Source organism: Myxine glutinosa, chromosome 14 (assembly GCF_964187855.1).
Source record: "Myxine glutinosa chromosome 14, kmMyxGlut1.1, whole genome shotgun sequence".
Taxonomy (NCBI): Eukaryota; Metazoa; Chordata; class Myxini; order Myxiniformes; family Myxinidae; genus Myxine; species Myxine glutinosa.
Genome location: NC_136274.1, coordinates 76,738,349 through 76,758,191, shown reverse-complemented (window position 1 = coordinate 76,758,191; position 19,843 = coordinate 76,738,349). Strand labels below are relative to the sequence as shown.

General features: G+C 50.9%; 1 protein-coding gene across 1 annotated transcript in view; it reads left to right on the top strand.

Annotated features, from left to right (window-relative positions):
• Nucleotides 1-19,843, top strand: part of LOC137439279 (L-serine dehydratase/L-threonine deaminase-like) — a 69,062-nt gene that overhangs the window by 41,275 nt on the left and 7,944 nt on the right. The window contains exon 8 of the mRNA XM_078768009.1: nucleotides 17,097-17,136. Coding sequence (XP_078624135.1) covers nucleotides 17,097-17,136 — 40 coding nt within the window. The remainder of the gene's footprint in view (nucleotides 1-17,096; nucleotides 17,137-19,843) is intronic.

Sequence of the window (19,843 nt, the reverse complement as noted above, 5' to 3'; positions counted from 1 at the left end):
GCACGAGGGGTTTGGTTTGAGAGGGCGGAGGAAGAGCATTTGGGGGAGGTTCGCAAAGGTTGAGGGGCGGGGCCTATATAACCCGCCGCGGGGGCGTTCCCCACGAGATGAGCGGGAGAGAAGTGAGAGAAAGGCTGAGCTGAGCTGCGTGGTAAGAGTCCAAGGAAAGAGCTGGGTCGTCAGAGCAGTTGCGCTTTTACTGAGTCCAAGGAAAGAGCTGGGTCGTCAGAGCAGTTGCGCTTTTACTGAGTCCAAGGAAAGAGCTGGGTCGTCAGAGAGATGCACTTTTACTGAGACAAGGAGATGAGTCTGAAAAGAGAGGTCCATGACAAGAGCTGAGTTGGTCGTCAGGGGTGGTCAGTGGTTGCGTTGAGTGGTTGTGTTGGAGAAAGAGTGGTTGGACAAAGAAAGAGAGAGGAGAGAACCCGTCACGCCAGACCCCCCACCAGCGCGTCGGCTCCGACCGTGATCCGACCCGTGATCCGACCCGTGATCCCGCGCACACGACAGGATCGGTGGCATCAGCGGCCGTCGAGGTCCAGCCCGACGTCCCGTGCGGGATCAAGCTCCAGCCAGCTCCGTGCCGTCCTCCCCCTCCAGCCACACACCTCCTTCCAGCCAATCCACTCTGCAATTCCCCGTGTGAGTCGTCTTTGTTTGTTCTGTCCTGGGTAGGTAATTAAGCTTGTATAAGGAATTCACTGTGTCACCTGCGTCTCATGTCCCTGTACATAATCGTGACTGCTCCTTTTTGCTTGTGTGTGTAAATAATAAATCCCATTACTCTTCTGTACGTCTTCTTCCTCTTTGCATTCGGTCGCTTTAGAGTTTTCCAGATTGAGTATCTGTGGCGCGATACGGCCAACGTTTGGGTTGAATCGGGTTTAGTCGGGGAATAACTGTTCGGCCGCGGTTACACCACCGCTCGGTAAAAATAATATCTAATCCGCGGACCGTAACAATATATATATATATATATATATATATATATATATATACTAGTTGGGTATGCTTACAAATTGTGTAAGCAATAACAAACTGTGATTTGTACTTAGGTATATAATGAAGAGAAGCTTTATGGTTATAGACAAGCATCATCGACTTGCTGCTAGATATAAATTTAGGTTTATTTATTTATTTATTTTACGGATGCGTTTACTGTTTCTACGTAAAATTAATTGAGATTTTTATTTCACAGTTTACAGTTATATAAATTACAATTTTCAAATGCTAGATATCGATTCAGGTTTTTTTTAGTTTTTGTCTTATACGTATGTGTTTACGTTTTTTTTTTTTTTACATAAATTTTCATTTATGGGCACTCTCGGATGGTTCTGGGATTTTCCCCCCGTGTATTGGCTTCAATGTCCGTCTCTATGCCAAATTTCAGCTTTCTATGATTAGTCAGTCAGTCAGTGGTCAGAAAGAGCACATACATATATATATATATATATATATATATATATATATATATATATATATATATATATATATATATATATATATATATATATATATATATATATATATATTGGTATCTGTAATCTGGTTCTCCAAACTAATGAACGAACGTCATGACGTCATTGCCATGCATGTCCGCATTGCCTGCAAAGCTCCAGGTGAGCCATCTCGCAGAGCGTCATTATGGATTATATTTTCAGATACTGTCACAAGTGCATGCAAAACTCACAGTTACCGACCTGGTTTCACCCTTGTTGGGGCTTCATCAGGGCAACGCAGTGAGCCTTCCATACACTTGTAACTCTGAAAACCTTTAAGTTTTTATATCAGTCATGATGCGACCTTCATATCATCAGTGGGGAACTGCCAGCAAGGCGAAACCAGGTCGGTAACTGTGAGTTTAGATCAGTAACAATATATATATATATATATATATATATATATATATATTGTTACGGATCTCAGTTACAGCACTCCCCTTACCGAGGGGGGTTTAATCCCCTCGTCTATTACACTGGCCGTCCGAGTCCGAGAAGATATCGTGCTCCTTTGCGGGGTTGAGGTTGACCAGGGTGACTGGTCAATGGAGTCCCAGATACCTTCGCCAACCTCTCCGCAAAGCAGGACGATACTTCTGCTCGAGCCACGGACAAGATGGAAGATTGCCGAGCGGTTTAGCAATCCGCAGCTCGAGCCGTTAGCAAAGAGACTAACCCGATTCTGAGCGGTTCCTATATCGTGCCACCGATATTCAATGGGGAAAAGACAAACACGATCGGACGAGAGGAAGCCACAGAATAAGAAGGGTGAAGGAAGAACAAATATGGTTTATTAACTATCTAAAAGAGGAAACGAAAGAAGGGGATATACAAGGAGAGGAAATAAAAGGACATAGGGCAACCTTATACACTCTTATATAACATGCCCAGGACAAACAGACAGACTCACACGGAATGGTAGCTGGTAGGGGAGGAAGGTCCAGGCAGATGGTTCCAGGCGATGGGATGGTCCAGGCTCCGGGTCTGCGGGCGCAGAACGGCTGGCAGCTTAACGCGCGACCGGACCTTACAAACGCGAGGGGCTGGAATGCGCGTACGTACAGCGTGCCGAACGCTCTCAAAACCACGGCAGTTCGTATCGAAAACGATCGTCCCAAACGATCCTCCGCGCAATGTTCTTATGTTTGCCGCCTCTGCGCTGTTCTCTCGCATCTGCCGATCTCCCCCGCATCTGCTCTCTCGCTCATCTCCATCAAAAGGCTTCGTGCTCGCGCTTTTATTACGAGCCTCACGTATCAAGCCGCGGCCGCTTTGCTCCGCCTACCGGTGAACACGCCTCGGCCCGGATTGGTCACGAGGGTTCATCAGTACCACCCCTCGTGACGCGTTGATGGGGCCACGCCTGTGTTCCTGGCCGCTCCTCCCTTTTTCTCCCACTCTGACCGCGTGCATCATGACGGCGGGCAGGAACAAACCAAAAGGGAGCGATGCTGCTGGCAATGGCGGCTTGGGGCGAGCTTTAGCTCCAAGGCAGCGAACGCTGCAATACGGCTACTGGCACTTTGGAGAGAGAGAAATTGGGGATAATTGAAGGGGCCTAGGTTATTTGATTAATACAACACAGAGTAAAACTTTTGGAAACTGATCCTGATCCTGCCGAAACATAGACTAAAGAAATAACTAAAGAAGATCCTATGGTGTCCTACGTGTTGTACATGGCCTAACTAGGGTGCGACCTTTACAAAGGGGGATATTTACAAGAATTATTATTTTGCAAAGTGAAGGTTCTAAAAACCGTAACTATATAATGTTGCGGATATGGGATTTGGCCTCCATATCCGCTTGTAAATATTCCCCTATTTCCCCAATACTCCCTAACTATCCCCAATCCCCCATTCCCTAGTCCCATTGTCTGTAAACAACACTCTGTAGAACCGACCTTCCCCTTCTTCCCCCATTAAATGTCGTGCCCAGGTCCACCGCATCTCACGTAGACAACTTTCGGACATCTTGCTAGTTATTCTTAGTCTATGTCAGTTAAGGACTCGTTTCCATTAATTCTGACTCTTCGTTGCACCAGAATGTGATTGTATGGCACCAGTAGTGAGTTTAGGACCTCCCCATACCTCCTCCCATCTTCCCCATGAAACAACAACAACAACAACAACTACCACAACAGCGCGCGGGGAGTGTGCGTCCTCACTCCGGCTCGGTTAGCCGCCATTGCCCAGGCCATGTGCGCCGACGGGGTTACCACGAAGGGGCTGCCTGTCGGCCCCTCGTCAAGGGCGGAGCCCGGTAACCCCCCGCACCCAATAAGAAGCAACGGGCCGATTCCATCTGGGGCGGAGCTAACGAGCCGAGGGCGTGTCACTCCCCGCCGGATATACGCAGCGACTTACCGGACGTGACGTCAGATGCGCCCCCAGCTTGGAAAGAGAAAGAACGTCACCTCCTAGCGCTGAGAGACCTCCCTGCATCTTTCGGACCGTGTGGATCCTGTCCCTGAGCCAAGAGTGCACCTTGAGCCATCGACTACCTGCCCTTCCTTGCCATCAATCCCGGTGTGAGTCAGTCTTGTCCCGTTTATCTGTCGTCTGTCGGGGCTACTATAAGACCGTATTTAAGTGCCTACCTTTCTATGCTGTCTCTCTTGTCCTTGTAATCTAACGTTCCGTAATATTATAACCTCCTCCGGAGGTCTTGAGAACTGTACCCCTGGTGTCGTGTCATTTAATCCAGCCGTTGTGTCCTTTCCTTAATTGATTTAGCATAGCGCGACTCGGCCAACGTTCGAGTATAATCGGGTAAACTGTGCAGACGCGGTTGTGGATGTTGGTTTACCGAGCGGTTTGGTATGACCGCGTCTGCACAGTTTACCCGATTATACTCGAACGTTGGCCGAGTCGCGCTATGCTAAATCAATTAAGGAAAGGACACAACGGCTGGATTAAATGACACGACACCAGGGGTACAGTTCTCAAGACCTCCGGAGGAGGTTATAATATTACGGAACGTTAGATTACAAGGACAAGAGAGACAGCATAGAAAGGTAGGCACTTAAATACGGTCTTATAGTAGCCCCGACAGACGACAGATAAACGGGACAAGACTGACTCACACCGGGATTGATGGCAAGGAAGGGCAGGTAGTCGATGGCTCAAGGTGCACTCTTGGCTCAGGGACAGGATCCACACGGTCCGAAAGATGCAGGGAGGTCTCTCAGCGCTAGGAGGTGACGTTCTTTCTCTTTCCAAGCTGGGGGCGCATCTGACGTCACGTCCGGTAAGTCGCTGCGTATATCCGGCGGGGAGTGACACGCCCTCGGCTCGTTAGCTCCGCCCCAGATGGAATCGGCCCGTTGCTTCTTATTGGGTGCGGGGGGTTACCGGGCTCCGCCCTTGACGAGGGGCCGACAGGCAGCCCCTTCGTGGTAACCCCGTCGGCGCACATGGCCTGGGCAATGGCGGCTAACCGAGCCGGAGTGAGGACGCACACTCCCCGCGCGCTGTTGTGGTAGTTGTTGTTGTTGTTGTTGTTTCATGGGGAAGATGGGAGGAGGTATGGGGAGGTCCTAAACTCACTACTGGTGCCATACAATCACATTCTGGTGCAACGAAGAGTCAGAATTAATGGAAACGAGTCCTTAACTGACATAGACTAAGAATAACTAGCAAGATGTCCGAAAGTTGTCTACGTGAGAAGCGGTGGACCTGGGCACGACATTTAATGGGGGAAGAAGGGGAAGGTCGGTTCTACAGAGTGTTGTTTACAGACAATGGGACTAGGGAATGGGGGATTGGGGATAGTTGGGGAGTATTGGGGAAATAGGGGAATATTTACAAGTGGATATGGAAGCCAAATCCCATATCCGCAACATTGCACCCTTCTCTACCCTCGGGGCGTCCCGACCCGATAAATTTTTACCTATTTTAGTGTGGCACTCAGATGTAGTTCCCTCTACTATTAACTCTACCCTGAGTGCGACAGTTTTACAGATATTCACAAATGAGTAAATATGTCCCCCTGCGACGTTGCACCCTTCTCCTCACAGAAACACACCCACAGGATAACCGAATCGCGGAAAGAATTCTCAAACTAAACATACAGCCGGTAGGGAGCATTATTTACACAAGACGCTACTTTATTTACAAGACTAACCCAGGACCTGTGATTGTTCTTTCTGGGGGGGAGACAGTCTGCTCTGCATCAATGCACCCTCAAGCACCAATCGGTGCAGTCACCATTGTTCATGAAAATAAAAACAACAACCCCTAACCCTGCAGGTGTCTCTTGCTCTTCGGCTCCCTCTGCTGGTTATTATTATTGTCTTCCAGTTGTTGTCTTTCTTTCATTTTCTTACTGGCGGCCTATTTGCAATAAAGTGTGCCCCATGTGTCCTTTTTATTTTCTTTATTTATGGCCCTCATGGCCGGTTCCAGCAGAGGGGCCATGCCCCAACCCATGGGGTCCATCAGTGGTGCTCGGCCACAGGCATGTGGTCCATAATGTGGTGCATCGATGCAGACAGCTGGTTCTGAGAGTGCCGGGCGCACAATGGCCGACTCACGCACGCTCCCCTCGGCACCCAATGGCGCACAGGTCATGTGGGAGACAAAAGGGGAAAGACAATGAGCGAGAGGTAAGGTCACAAGGGTACACATCAATAAGGCAATGCAAGGCGAAATGCGTACGGAGGGCGAAGTGAGAAAGCTCGTCCCTACCGTACGTCACCCCCCTGTCACCTACCCTACCCTTACCCCATATGTACAAAAATCTACACATTTACAAATTCGTCACTACTGTCACGTCTTCCCCATATTTCCCCTATACCAAATTCGTCTCCACAATCCCTCTATCCAAAATTTGCCATCACCAAATTCATCATCAATCCTCATAAGGAGGAAGAGATGGAACAACAAAACACAATGTCACACCCACGTCATGATGCGTCTCACATTCCAAACATCTGCACAATAAAATAACAAAACATGGCATGGTGTGGAGGTACGTCATCTCAGGTGAGTGCATGTAGATGGTGCGAGGAGACTTCAATCCTAACTATCCTCTAAATGACATTAACACACTTTACACTACCCGGGGTCTTTCCCTGCCAATCCATTGGCCAACTTACTCTATGGGTTCTAAAAACCAATTCCCATTGACCAAACTGTGGTGCCTCTCAATTTGGGGTCTCACTCCCCCGATTCATCTCCCGGTGCCCTCGCACAATTTCTGGGCCGCGACGTGTAGCTTTCCCAGCAAGTCTACCCACCTGCACACCTCCACCACTGCAGTTGCCTCCGAGCTTACCTGCTCCTTACCCTAACCTAACTACCTGGGGAAGGCCCTCTGGCGCTCTCCCCACTCGGTGCCCTCTCTGGCACTGGGCTACCCGGGTCCGTCCTCCGGATCCTCGGGCCCCACTGACACTAACGGCTCCCAGAGCCCACCTGCGGCCTCACCTGGCCGACATCCTCACAGTGGTGGAGTGCCCAACCAACTACACACACTAACAGGCTACACGCCCAGCCATTTCCACAACACTAATGCACCCATCCACAATACCATTCTGCAACCGCACCACAAATGCCAATATCCAACCACAATTTACCTATACCCTCTACCTAACACTTACACTACCCGCCCCGGGTACTCGTGAAAGGGGTCCACTCTTCCCCCATCCACACCTTCGCACCATGCACACCACTCCGTACCACTTACTCCAACTCTCTCCACACCACTCATTCTCTGCTCCATATATTCCACACACCTGCACTTGCACACCTGTGCTCTCACACCTGGTGCCACCTGCACCCTTCTCTCCCCAAGCGCATTCGCGCTGATCCACACACTCACTACTCATACACTGCTCCACACACCTGTCCAGCTCTCACACAGCATCATCTCATCTAACTACTCCCCTCTGAAACTTGCGCTTCCCAGTCGTCCCTTTAAACTATTGTGCTCCCTCGTCATTATAATCCACACTAATCTACCTGCGTCCCCACTACAGGTATCAGTCACTAACTAACCTTATCGTCACCTAATGTCATCTTCGCTAGATCCCTACCAATATCCTAACCCACCCGGGCTAGTTTTCACTGCCATACACCCCATAAGCTATAGCTCCTTTGCCCCACCATGGGAAGGGTGGCAGGGATGCCACCCTTACCCACCGGGCCCATCGCTCACTACCAATTTTGCACATCAAATTTCAACAAATCAAAAATTTGCCAATCACTACCCATCATCTGCCAATCATTACTGCCAATCCTTTGCCAATCATCAAATTTTGTTTTTTTCTAATTTTGGGGCCAAAACACTATCCTCATCACCCGTCTACTTATTAGATCCTCTCGGTGCGCCGTGACATCATTAAACTCGGTTCGTAAAGCCGAGCAATGAATTCGGGTGGTTTGGTCGCCTGCAGGTTGAGTCCGTCCGGCTTTCGGTTCAAGGGAGGTGGTTTGGTTGGACCGAGATTCCACGCACCATCTCGGCGCGGCACCTTGCGGTCCCGGGCCCGATGGCTCAATCTCCCCCGGTCGGAACCCCGTCCCCACGAGGGGCACCGTTCCGCCTCCTCCCACTCGCCCTTGAACCGGACCAGTCGCCTCGCCCGACAAAGCCCGGACTCGACCGTGCGGGGCGGGGCCAAGCCCGAATCGGCAACGACGCTTCGAAGAGAAGCGACGCAGCATCGACCCGCGCCGGGCCTCGCACCCAACAAAGCACCCCTCGCACCGAGTGCTCGCATCGGCTATCCGTCGCCCTAACCGCTAAACCGGTTACCGTCGATGCTTTACTTGCATGCTTACAAGCATACGCTACCCCTTTCACCCTCACAAAACCTGGCGTTCCAACGCCGTCCGTACATTCCACCAACGCTCTCTCTGTTACACACCACACCTCTTGCGCACACTTCGGTCCACACCTCTCCTCCGTTACGTCCTCCGTAACACTCACCATGGGCGTGCACTCCGTATTGCTCTCACTCCCTGTGTCACACCCCGTACACACCGACGTGCATTCTCGCTCGCACTCGGTTTCACTCCCACACTTTATAACACACCCACTCGCCGACGCACACTTTTTCCTCCCACGCGTGCCATTTCCACTCACACGGGACCCTTCACCAACGCCCGGGTGCTTCCTCGATCCCAAGCGCGCGAAAATTCTTTTGTCGCTAAACATCCTCTTACAAAATCTCCCCGCACAATACACAGCACGTCTCACCTTCGGGGTTCTTCTTCCTCCCTGCACCAAAACCTGCAAACTTCCATTTGGATTAGCGAGTACAGCATCAGGATGTGCATTTAGACTTTGAGCAATTTCCATTCCTTCCTCCGATTGTTGCTCTTTTAACTTTAAGTCCCCGGTCTCTCCAATTTCAACTATACCCATAATTTCTTTGTTCACCTCGACGACCGTTGGCTTTAATAAAATTCCCTCTACCTCATCGGTCGCCGGCTTTTCCAAACCCCGGGTCGCGATTTCTACCCCGGTCATTGTACCCGCGCTTTCCTCCGCTTCGCTCAACCAGCGCTTTTCGACTCGCGTTACCTCCTCGTGCACCCCTGGGACCCTTTCACCCAACTTGCGGTCTCTGTCCCTCTGCTCCCTTTCCTCCCTATCGGCCCTCATTCCGTTCGTTGTTGCTTCAATTTGGTTACTCAACCGCTCACTGCTAGCCCTCATTCGCTCACTATGAGCATCCATTTTTGCTTCTAGCCTCTCCATAAGGGCCCTCATTTGTATCATCATAAAAAGGTCCGAATTCCCCAGCGGCGCTACTACGGTCACGGGCGCGGCTAGATTTGGTGCCGCTGTAACCGCGTGCGCGAGAGCGCCATTTTGTGCACCTGATACCTCCTCAACCACACCTTCTTTACTCTCCTCCACCATTTTCCCCACTTCTTCCCTGGGGTCCTGGGTCGATTTTACCCCACTCTCCACTACCGGAACCCAGCCGTCTTGGTCTGCCATAGCGCGACTTTCAAAATTCGGGTTTTTTTTTTTTTTTGTAAAACACAATTAAATTTCGCCGTTATAATTTCGAGCGCGGGAAATGCGCTCCGGATCGAATTCCACTTCCCGACACCAAAATGTTACCCTAATGGTACAATTGGTGTTCCAAAATTTGGGCCTAACTGAATTTAGTCCCAGGTCCGAATCCAACTCCTCGACACCAAATGTTACAGACGCGGTTGTGGATGTTGGTTTACCGAGCGGTTTGGTATGACCGCGTCTGCACAGTTTACCCGATTATACTCGAACGTTGGCCGAGTCGCGCTATGCTAAATCAATTAAGGAAAGGACACAACGGCTGGATTAAATGACACGACACCAGGGGTACAGTTCTCAAGACCTCCGGAGGAGGTTATAATATTACGGAACGTTAGATTACAAGGACAAGAGAGACAGCATAGAAAGGTAGGCACTTAAATACGGTCTTATAGTAGCCCCGACAGACGACAGATAAACGGGACAAGACTGACTCACACCGGGATTGATGGCAAGGAAGGGCAGGTAGTCGATGGCTCAAGGTGCACTCTTGGCTCAGGGACAGGATCCACACGGTCTGAAAGATGCAGGGAGGTCTCTCAGCGCTAGGAGGTGACGTTCTTTCTCTTTCCAAGCTGGGGGCGCATCTGACGTCACGTCCGGTAAGTCGCTGCGTATATCCGGCGGGGAGTGACACGCCCTCGGCTCGTTAGCTCCGCCCCAGATGGAATCGGCCCGTTGCTTCTTATTGGGTGCGGGGGGTTACCGGGCTCCGCCCTTGACGAGGGGCCGACAGGCAGCCCCTTCGTGGTAACCCCGTCGGCGCACATGGCCTGGGCAATGGCGGCTAACCGAGCCGGAGTGAGGACGCACACTCCCCGCGCGCTGTTGTGGTAGTTGTTGTTGTTGTTGTTGTTTCATGGGGAAGATGGGAGGAGGTATGGGGAGGTCCTAAACTCACTACTGGTGCCATACAATCACATTCTGGTGCAACGAAGAGTCAGAATTAATGGAAACGAGTCCTTAACTGACATAGACTAAGAATAACTAGCAAGATGTCCTATAGTTGTCTACGTGAGATGCGGTGGACCTGGGCACGACATTTAATGGGGGAAGAAGGGGAAGGTCGGTTCTACAGAGTGTTGTTTACAGACAATGGGACTAGGGAATGGGGGATTGGGGATAGTTGGGGAGTATTGGGGAAATAGGGGAATATTTACAAGCGGATATGGAGGCCAAATCCCATATCCGCAACATTGCACCCTTCTCTACCCTCGGGGCGGCCCGACCCGATAAATTTTTACCTATTTTAGTGTGGCACTCAGATGTAGTTCCCTCTACTATTAACTCTACCCTGAGTGCGGCAGTTTTACAGATATTCACAAATGAGTAAATATGTCCCCCTGCGACGTTGCACCCTTCTCCTCACAGAAACACACCCACAGGATAACCGAATCGCGGAAAGAATTCTCAAACTAAACATACAGCCGGTAGGGAGCATTATTTACACAAGACGCTACTTTATTTACAAGACTAACCCAGGACCTGTGATTGTTCTTTCTGGGGGGGAGACAGTCTGCTCTGCATCAATGCACCCTCAAGCACCAATCGGTGCAGTCACCATTGTTCATGAAAATAAAAACAACAACCCCTAACCCTGCAGGTGTCTCTTGCTCTTCGGCTCCCTCTGCTGGTTATTATTATTGTCTTCCAGTTGTTGTCTTTCTTTCATTTTCTTACTGGCGGCCTATTTGCAATAAAGTGTGCCCCATGTGTCCTTTTTATTTTCTTTATTTATGGCCCTCATGGCCGGTTCCAGCAGAGGGGCCATGCCCCAACCCATGGGGTCCATCAGTGGTGCTCGGCCACAGGCATGTGGTCCATAATGTGGTGCATCGATGCAGACAGCTGGTTCTGAGAGTGCCGGGCGCACAATGGCCGACTCACGCACGCTCCCCTCGGCACCCAATGGCGCACAGGTCATGTGGGAGACAAAAGGGGAAAGACAATGAGCGAGAGGTAAGGTCACAAGGGTACACATCAATAAGGCAATGCAAGGCGAAATGCATACGGAGGGCGAAGTGAGAAAGCTCGTCCCTACCGTACGTCACCCCCCCTGTCACCTACCCTACCCTTACCCCATATGTACAAAAATCTACACATTTACAAATTCGTCACTACTGTCACGTCTTCCCCATATTTCCCCTATACCAAATTCGTCTCCACAATCCCTCTATCCAAAATTTGCCATCACCAAATTCATCATCAATCCTCATAAGGAGGAAGAGATGGAACAACAAAACACAATGTCACACCCACGTCATGATGCGTCTCACATTCCAAACATCTGCACAATAAAATAACAAAACATGGCATGGTGTGGAGGTACGTCATCTCAGGTGAGTGCATGTAGATGGTGCGAGGAGACTTCAATCCTAACTATCCTCTAAATGACATTAACACACTTTACACTACCCGGGGTCTTTCCCTGCCAATCCATTGGCCAACTTACTCTATGGGTTCTAAAAACCAATTCCCATTGACCAAACTGTGGTGCCTCTCAATTTGGGGTCTCACTCCCCCGATTCATCTCCCGGTGCCCTCGCACAATTTCTGGGCCGCGACGTGTAGCTTTCCCAGCAAGTCTACCCACCTGCACACCTCCACCACTGCAGTTGCCTCCGAGCTTACCTGCTCCTTACCCTAACCTAACTACCTGGGGAAGGCCCTCTGGCGCTCTCCCCACTCGGTGCCCTCTCTGGCACTGGGCTACCCGGGTCCGTCCTCCGGATCCTCGGGCCCCACTGACACTAACGGCTCCCAGAGCCCACCTGCGGCCTCACCTGGCCGACATCCTCACAGTGGTGGAGTGCCCAACCAACTACACACACTAACAGGCTACACGCCCAGCCATTTCCACAACACTAATGCACCCATCCACAATACCATTCTGCAACCGCACCACAAATGCCAATATCCAACCACAATTTACCTATACCCTCTACCTAACACTTACACTACCCGCCCCGGGTACTCGTGAAAGGGGTCCACTCTTCCCCCATCCACACCTTCGCACCATGCACACCACTCCGTACCACTTACTCCAACTCTCTCCACACCACTCATTCTCTGCTCCATATATTCCACACACCTGCACTTGCACACCTGTGCTCTCACACCTGGTGCCACCTGCACCCTTCTCTCCCCAAGCGCATTCGCGCTGATCCACACACTCACTACTCATACACTGCTCCACACACCTGTCCAGCTCTCACACAGCATCATCTCATCTAACTACTCCCCTCTGAAACTTGCGCTTCCCAGTCGTCCCTTTAAACTATTGCGCTCCCTCGTCATTATAATCCACACTAATCTACCTGCGTCCCCACTACAGGTATCAGTCACTAACTAACCTTATCGTCACCTAATGTCATCTTCGCTAGATCCCTACCAATATCCTAACCCACCCGGGCTAGTTTTCACTGCCATACACCCCATAAGCTATAGCTCCTTTGCCCCACCATGGGAAGGGTGGCAGGGATGCCACCCTTACCCACCGGGCCCATCGCTCACTACCAATTTTGCACATCAAATTTCAACAAATCAAAAATTTGCCAATCACTACCCATCATCTGCCAATCATTACTGCCAATCCTTTGCCAATCATCAAATTTTGTTTTTTTCTAATTTTGGGGCCAAAACACTATCCTCATCACCCGTCTACTTATTAGATCCTCTCGGTGCGCCGTGACATCATTAAACTCGGTTCGTAAAGCCGAGCAATGAATTCGGGTGGTTTGGTCGCCTGCAGGTTGAGTCCGTCCGGCTTTCGGTTCAAGGGAGGTGGTTTGGTTGGACCGAGATTCCACGCACCATCTCGGCGCGGCACCTTGCGGTCCCGGGCCCGATGGCTCAATCTCCCGGGCCCGATGGCTCAAGATGGGAAGGTCGGTTCTACAGAGTGTTGTTTACAGACAATGGGACTAGGGAATGGGGGATTGGGGATAGTTGGGGAGTATTGGGGAAATAGGGGAATATTTACAAGCGGATATGGAGGCCAAATCCCATATCCGCAACAATATATATGTATATATATATATATATATATATATATATATATATATATATATATATATATATATATATATATATATATATATATATATATATATATGTATATATATATGTATATATATATATGTATATATATATATATATATATATATATATATATATATATATATGTATATATATATATATATATATGTATATATATATATATATATATATATATAGACTTGGCATTTAATATGGAATTTTTTTTTTTCTTGACTTGGGTTTACTTTCTGAACTCGGTATATCAATCTGGTGAGTTTCTTTTATGCTTCGGTGATTTCTTTGTTAAAAGAACCATGTCACTGATTGTCTGTCGCAGCAAGAAGTCAATAACAGGATTATATCACAGGTGGCGTGACAAAATGTACGGACAGGTACATTTGACGATTGGCTTCACAATCGGGTATATAAGGGTTGTTGCGTTCTGTATTAGTGGAAAACAACTGCTGCACGTCTACAAAAGTTATAGCCGCTTCCCCTGGAGATGGTCCGTGACAATGCTGTTTGTCATTTAGTGGTGGCTTTACGAAATTCCGGCATGAAACAGCGTGCTATTGCTCGGCAGTATGGCATCACTCAAGGTCAGGTGTCAAAGATCCTGAAACAAAATGCTCAGAGGGGTGTCCCTACTCCAACACCGAGGTCAGGACGTCCCCGCAGAACCACAAGGAGGGATGATCGCCAGCTGCACCGGTTAGTCCGCAATGGCCGTACCAAGTCAGCTAATCGGCTTAGGGCTGAGTGGCAGCAACTGACAAATGTGCCTGTATCCAAAAGGCTCGTCAACCAACGACTGGTTCAAGCAGGCTATCATGCCAGGCGTCCCCTGAGAAAGCCACGTCTGACCAGACAACACCGCCAGCGCCGATTGCAGGGGGCCAGAGAGCACCGTCAATGGCAGCCAGGACACTGGAATCACGTGATCTTCAGTGACAAGTCTAGATTTCTGGTCTATCATCAATTTGGCTGCGTCCGAGTGCGCAGACCAGTGCATGAAGCCTACAACGAAGATTGTATAGTGCCAAGAGTCCAAGCTGGAGGTGGTGGGGTGACCGTTTGGGCTGCTTTTCATGCAGGGGGCAAAACTGACCTGGTTGTTCTGAATGGAAACCTGAACCAGTTCAAGCACAGGGCCATTCTGGAAGAAACATTGCTTCCATTTGTTCGTGCAGCCTTTCGAGGAAACTTTGTCTTCCAAGATGACAATGCACGGCCTCATCGTGCTCGCATGATCCAACATTTTCTTGCTGACCGTGGTGTAGAGCATATGGAGTGGCTGGCCATGTCCCCGGATATGAATCCAATAGAGAACTTGTGGGCAGAATTAACGCATGAAATCGATCAGTTGGACCAGCAGCCTGCCTCTGTGCGTGAATTGCAGCAGGCTATTGTCACTGCATTGCAAGCGATTCCTGTCCAAACCTTGGCAAATCTCGTGAACAGCATGCCTCGACGTGTACGTGCTCTCCTGAATGCTCGTGGGGGTTACACGAAGTACTGAACTGTAATTTTACTGTCCGTAATCCCAGTCGTAATTTAACTTTTGTTTTTGTTTAAAAAAATTCTTGGCTAATGTGCAAAATAAAGAGATACTTCTGGAAAACGCACAGAAGTTTAACACAGTACTGTCCGTGAATTGAGCTCGATATCAGTTTACATCACTTTCAAGGATCAATTTATTTGCTTCGAAATGTCAAATGTGGTTTTTGTTTCTTTTAAAGGTCACATTAACAAGATCTAGAATAATTTCAACATAATTCCAATGAACTTTTGGTTCTAAGACATCTTGAAAAGTAAGTTCACCCCCACAAAAAAAATATTCCATATTAAATGCCAAGTCTGTATATATTATATATTGCACACCTTATATTGCTATATATGATATAGCAATTTAATAAACAGGAAGTAAATTCCTGCGTGGGGCTCGTGTGAAAAATTTCTGACTCAACCCGGGACTCGAACCCAGGAACCTCATCACTTACGCGGTGACAGCCTACTGAGTTATCGAGTCTCCAGGATACCATCACAGATTTCTCACACAATCACATATATATGTACGATTTAAAGGGGGTGCTTCCTCCCTCAGATTACTCAACTGTGACTGTTCCTGGTGGAAGATGTGTGTGTGTATATATATATATACACACGCACAGGGAGGAAGGGAGAAACCATAGGTGAATCAAGTTCGGTAATCTGCTTTAGGTCCAAGAAGTGCTCCCGGAGCAGTATAAAGATAAAAACCGGAGGGTAAGGATTTGGCATTTGGTCAGGATGCAAAGTACAGGGTCACATATCAAACTCAAGAGTAAACTAGAATGGCACTCGATGGAGAGCATACCTCCACCAGGCTGAACAGTTTTCATCTTGATCCCACTGATAGATCAGGTCTGGATTTGGACCTGAACCAAAATCTAATCAGCTTGTTTTTGTCACCTCTCCGACTCATCCACCAAGTTTTGTCATAATCCGTCAACAACCTTCTGAAATCCCATATATCGTTTTTGGCCCCCATTTCCCAATTGTGGAGAATCACTTCAGAGATTAAATAATTCCAGTATCCGGATTCGGATCTTCACCAAAATCAAATCAGTTCGTCCTTGTCCCACACCACACCCAACCTGTCCACCAAGTTTCATCCAAATCCGTCCATACCTTTCTGATCTATACAAACAAACAGGCAAGGGCGAAAACATAACCTCTGACCATCTATGGGGGCGGAAGTAATTACAATCTTGATATTTTGGGTCAGTCAGTTTTGGAGCTCAGTAATGATGTTCATTATTCTAATGAGTGGTACTAGATATGAAGTCTTCCAGACGATTGGTAGGTACTTGGTAGGTTTCTAAGTTTATATCTTGGTGGATTTTATTGAAGATCTGTGTTGTATTAAACCTATGGAGTGTCCGTGCCATCTTTGTTGTTGGAAATACATGAGAATCGGAGATTCAATGGCTGATCATTAAGTCTGTGGCTTCACAGAAGTATATAACATAATATGTAAAAGAGAGGCCCAATGCGCGTAGTAATTGGCAGTGACTGAGTGTGACGTCATCTGATGACATGAGAAGTAAAGATCTTGAACAGGGCTTTTCCTGGTGGGTGAGGGAGTTTGTTGTTGTTTCCTATGCAGCCTGTGGTTGCTGGTTGCATCATTCTCTGAAAGCAGGGCTGTGTCACCGATGCAGTGCCCATGTTACCAGTAACCTGGTACTCATTTTGTTGACCTTGGAAGGATGACAGGCTAAGCGACAGGGGCTCCAACTCAAGTTCCGAAGATCCTAGGCCAGCCCCCTTAACCGTTAAGCCAACACCAGGGCTTGGTGAGGGAGTAATGATATGCTATCCATCCAAAGGGATTCAATGTGTGCCTATTCCTGACTCAGAGGGTCTCTCGGTGCGTTATAGGCATCCCGCGTCACTCTACCCCAGCTAGTAGAACAAATAGCTTTAGTCCTTGCAAAGCTTGAATGATCTCTAAACTCATTTCTCTTCATTGTCCTCCTTTTCTTCCAGGCTGCTTTGAGAGGATGCGAGCAATTCGTCTGCTCCTCAGGTAGGAGTTATTCATTCTTCAGTTTAAATCTCTGCATTTTAACTTTATGTTTCCAGGTCTCAATGCATTTCGATTAACTAGCAATGGTACCTGCCACACAGGTGGGGCTTCAATTTGGAAGCCCAAATTAAAAGATAAAATATCAGAAATTGAAGGTTTTTTTTATTTTTAACGATTTATATAAACATCCGTCAAATCATATCACACGCAAATCATCAAAATCTAAACAGTATTTGTAGAATTTCAATAAAAGCCACATCACTGTTCATATCGGTAAATATTATTCCATCGTGTTTGGAAAAACTGAAAAATTGGAAATTGGAAAAATTGGGGGGAAAATTGTAAAAACAATATAGTAAAGCGCGGCGTTACGCGCGCTGCTTGCGAGCAAGGAGGAAGCGGACAAGCGGTAACTTATAAGCGTCTTTATTTGAGGAGCTCACTGTAACACTAGCGCGCTCCGGGCTGCGCGCCCCGTGTATATCCTCAGGCCACGCCTAACCCTCGGGCGTGGCCGCCGCCCACTTGGTGCGCGGAATGATGTCACCACGCAAGTGGGCTTTCGTGTCCGCCACACGCGCCCCCCCAGAATTCCCGCGCACCTGGAGGGCCAGTTTGCGGGGCAAACGGATGACCCGGCCGAAGCGCCCCCTGGCGATCGGCGGCGTCCGGGGTGCAGGGATGCCAGGTGGGATGCCCCTGGCTGCCCCTTGGATGGGTGCAGGACCAGGTGGCGGCGGGGCTGGGCGGTGCCGGGGGTCCGCCCACAGGGGGGTGGCCCCGACGCGGGGGTCGGGCCACTGGCGGTGGATGGTCCACGTCGAGGTGGGCCGGCTTGAGGCGGTCTACAGAAACGCGGTCAGGAGTACCGCCGATGTCCAGGGTGAAGTGCTTCGCCCCGATCTCCAGCACGCGGAAAGGCCCATCGTACGGAGGCCGCAGTGGTGTCCGGTGGGCATCGTGGCGGACGAAGACGTACTCCGCCGTGCGAAGCTCCGGGGCGATGTGCGTCGGTGGGTGCCCGTGGCATGCCGTTGGCACCGGGGCGAACCTCTGGGCGGTCTCTTGCAGAGCGGAGCGCTGCTGTGCCGCGGACCATGGTGCCGTGGAGTCGGGGAGGAACTCGCCCGGCACCCGCAGCGGTTGCCCGAAGACCAACTCCGCCGCGGATGCGCGCAGGTCCTCCTTGGGCGCTGTCCGGAGGCCCAGCAGGACCCAGGGGAGCCTGTCGACCCAGCCGCCATCGCGGAGGGTGGCCCGGAGCGCGGCCTTCAATGAGCGGTGAAATCGCTCACACAGGCCGTTAGCCTGGGGGTGGTAGGCCGTGGTTCGGTGCAGCCGGACCGCGAGCCCCTGCGCGACCGCCCCCCAGAGCTCCGAGGTGAACTGGGGGCCGCGGTCGGACGAGATGTCTGAGGGGGCGCCGAACCGGGCGACCCAGGTGGCGATGAAAGCCTGCGCGACGTCCGCCGCCGTCGTCGACGCCAAGGGCACGGACTCCGGCCACCGGGTGGTGCGGTCCACCATGGTGAGGACGTGGGCGAAACCCCGCGAGGGGGGCAGAGGTCCCACCAGGTCCACGTGGACGTGGTCAAACCGGCGTTCCGGCACCGTGAATGGGGCCAACGGGGCCTGGGTGTGCCGGTGCACCTTGGCGCGCTGGCACGCGAGGCACGTCCTGGCCCAGCCGTGGACGGCCTTCCGGAGGCCATGCCAGACGAACTTGTCGGCGATCAACCTTTGGGAGGCCCTCGCGCCCGGGTGGGACAGGCCGTGGATGGCGTCAAACACCTGGCGCTGCCAGCCCGCGGGCACGATGGGGCGAGGCCGCCCGAGGGAGACGTCGCACAAGAGGGCCGCGCCCGCGCCGTCGAACGGCACCTCGGTGACGCGGCGGCCCGTGATGGCGGTCCGCAAGGCCTGGACATCGGGGTCAGCGGCCTGGTCCGCTGCCATCCGGGCATAGTCGATGCCAAGGTGGACTGCGTGGGCTACCGGCCCCGGGAAAGGCAATCCGCCACCGGGTTGTCCTTCCCCGCAACGTGCCGGATGTCCGTCGTGTACTCGGACACGGCCGAGAGGTGACGCTGCTGCCGGCCCGACCACGGCTCGGTGACCTTGCCCATTGCGAAGATCAGCGGCTTGTGGTCGACGAAGGCCGTCAACGCACGGCCCTCGAGCAGATGGCGGAAGCGCCTGACCACCAAGTGAAGCCCGAGCAACTCGCGGTCGAAGGTACTGTAACGGCGTTCGGGCGGGCGAAGCTGCCAGCTAAAGAATGCCAGCGGTTGCCAAGCTCCACGCACCCATTGCTCGTGCACCGCGCCCACCGCGTAGTCCGAGGCGTCGGTGGTGAGGGCGATCGGTGCATCGGGCGCAGGGTGCGCGAGCATGGTGGCGTTAGCCAAGGCGAGCTTCATGCACGTGAACGCCGTGTCCATCTGCTCGGTCCAGGTAACGTCGCCTTTCCCCGGCTTACCTCGGACAGCTTCGTGCAGGGGGCGCAGGAGCTGGGCGATACGGGGCAGGAACTGATGGTAAAAGTTCACCATGCCCAGGAACTCCTGCAGCCCTCTGATCGTGCGGGGGCGCGGAAACCCCTTCACCGCCTCCACCTTGGCTGGCAGGGGGACGGCTCCGTGCCTGGTGACACGGTGCCCCAGAAAATCGATTACGGCGACGCCGAACCGGCACTTTGCGGGGTTCA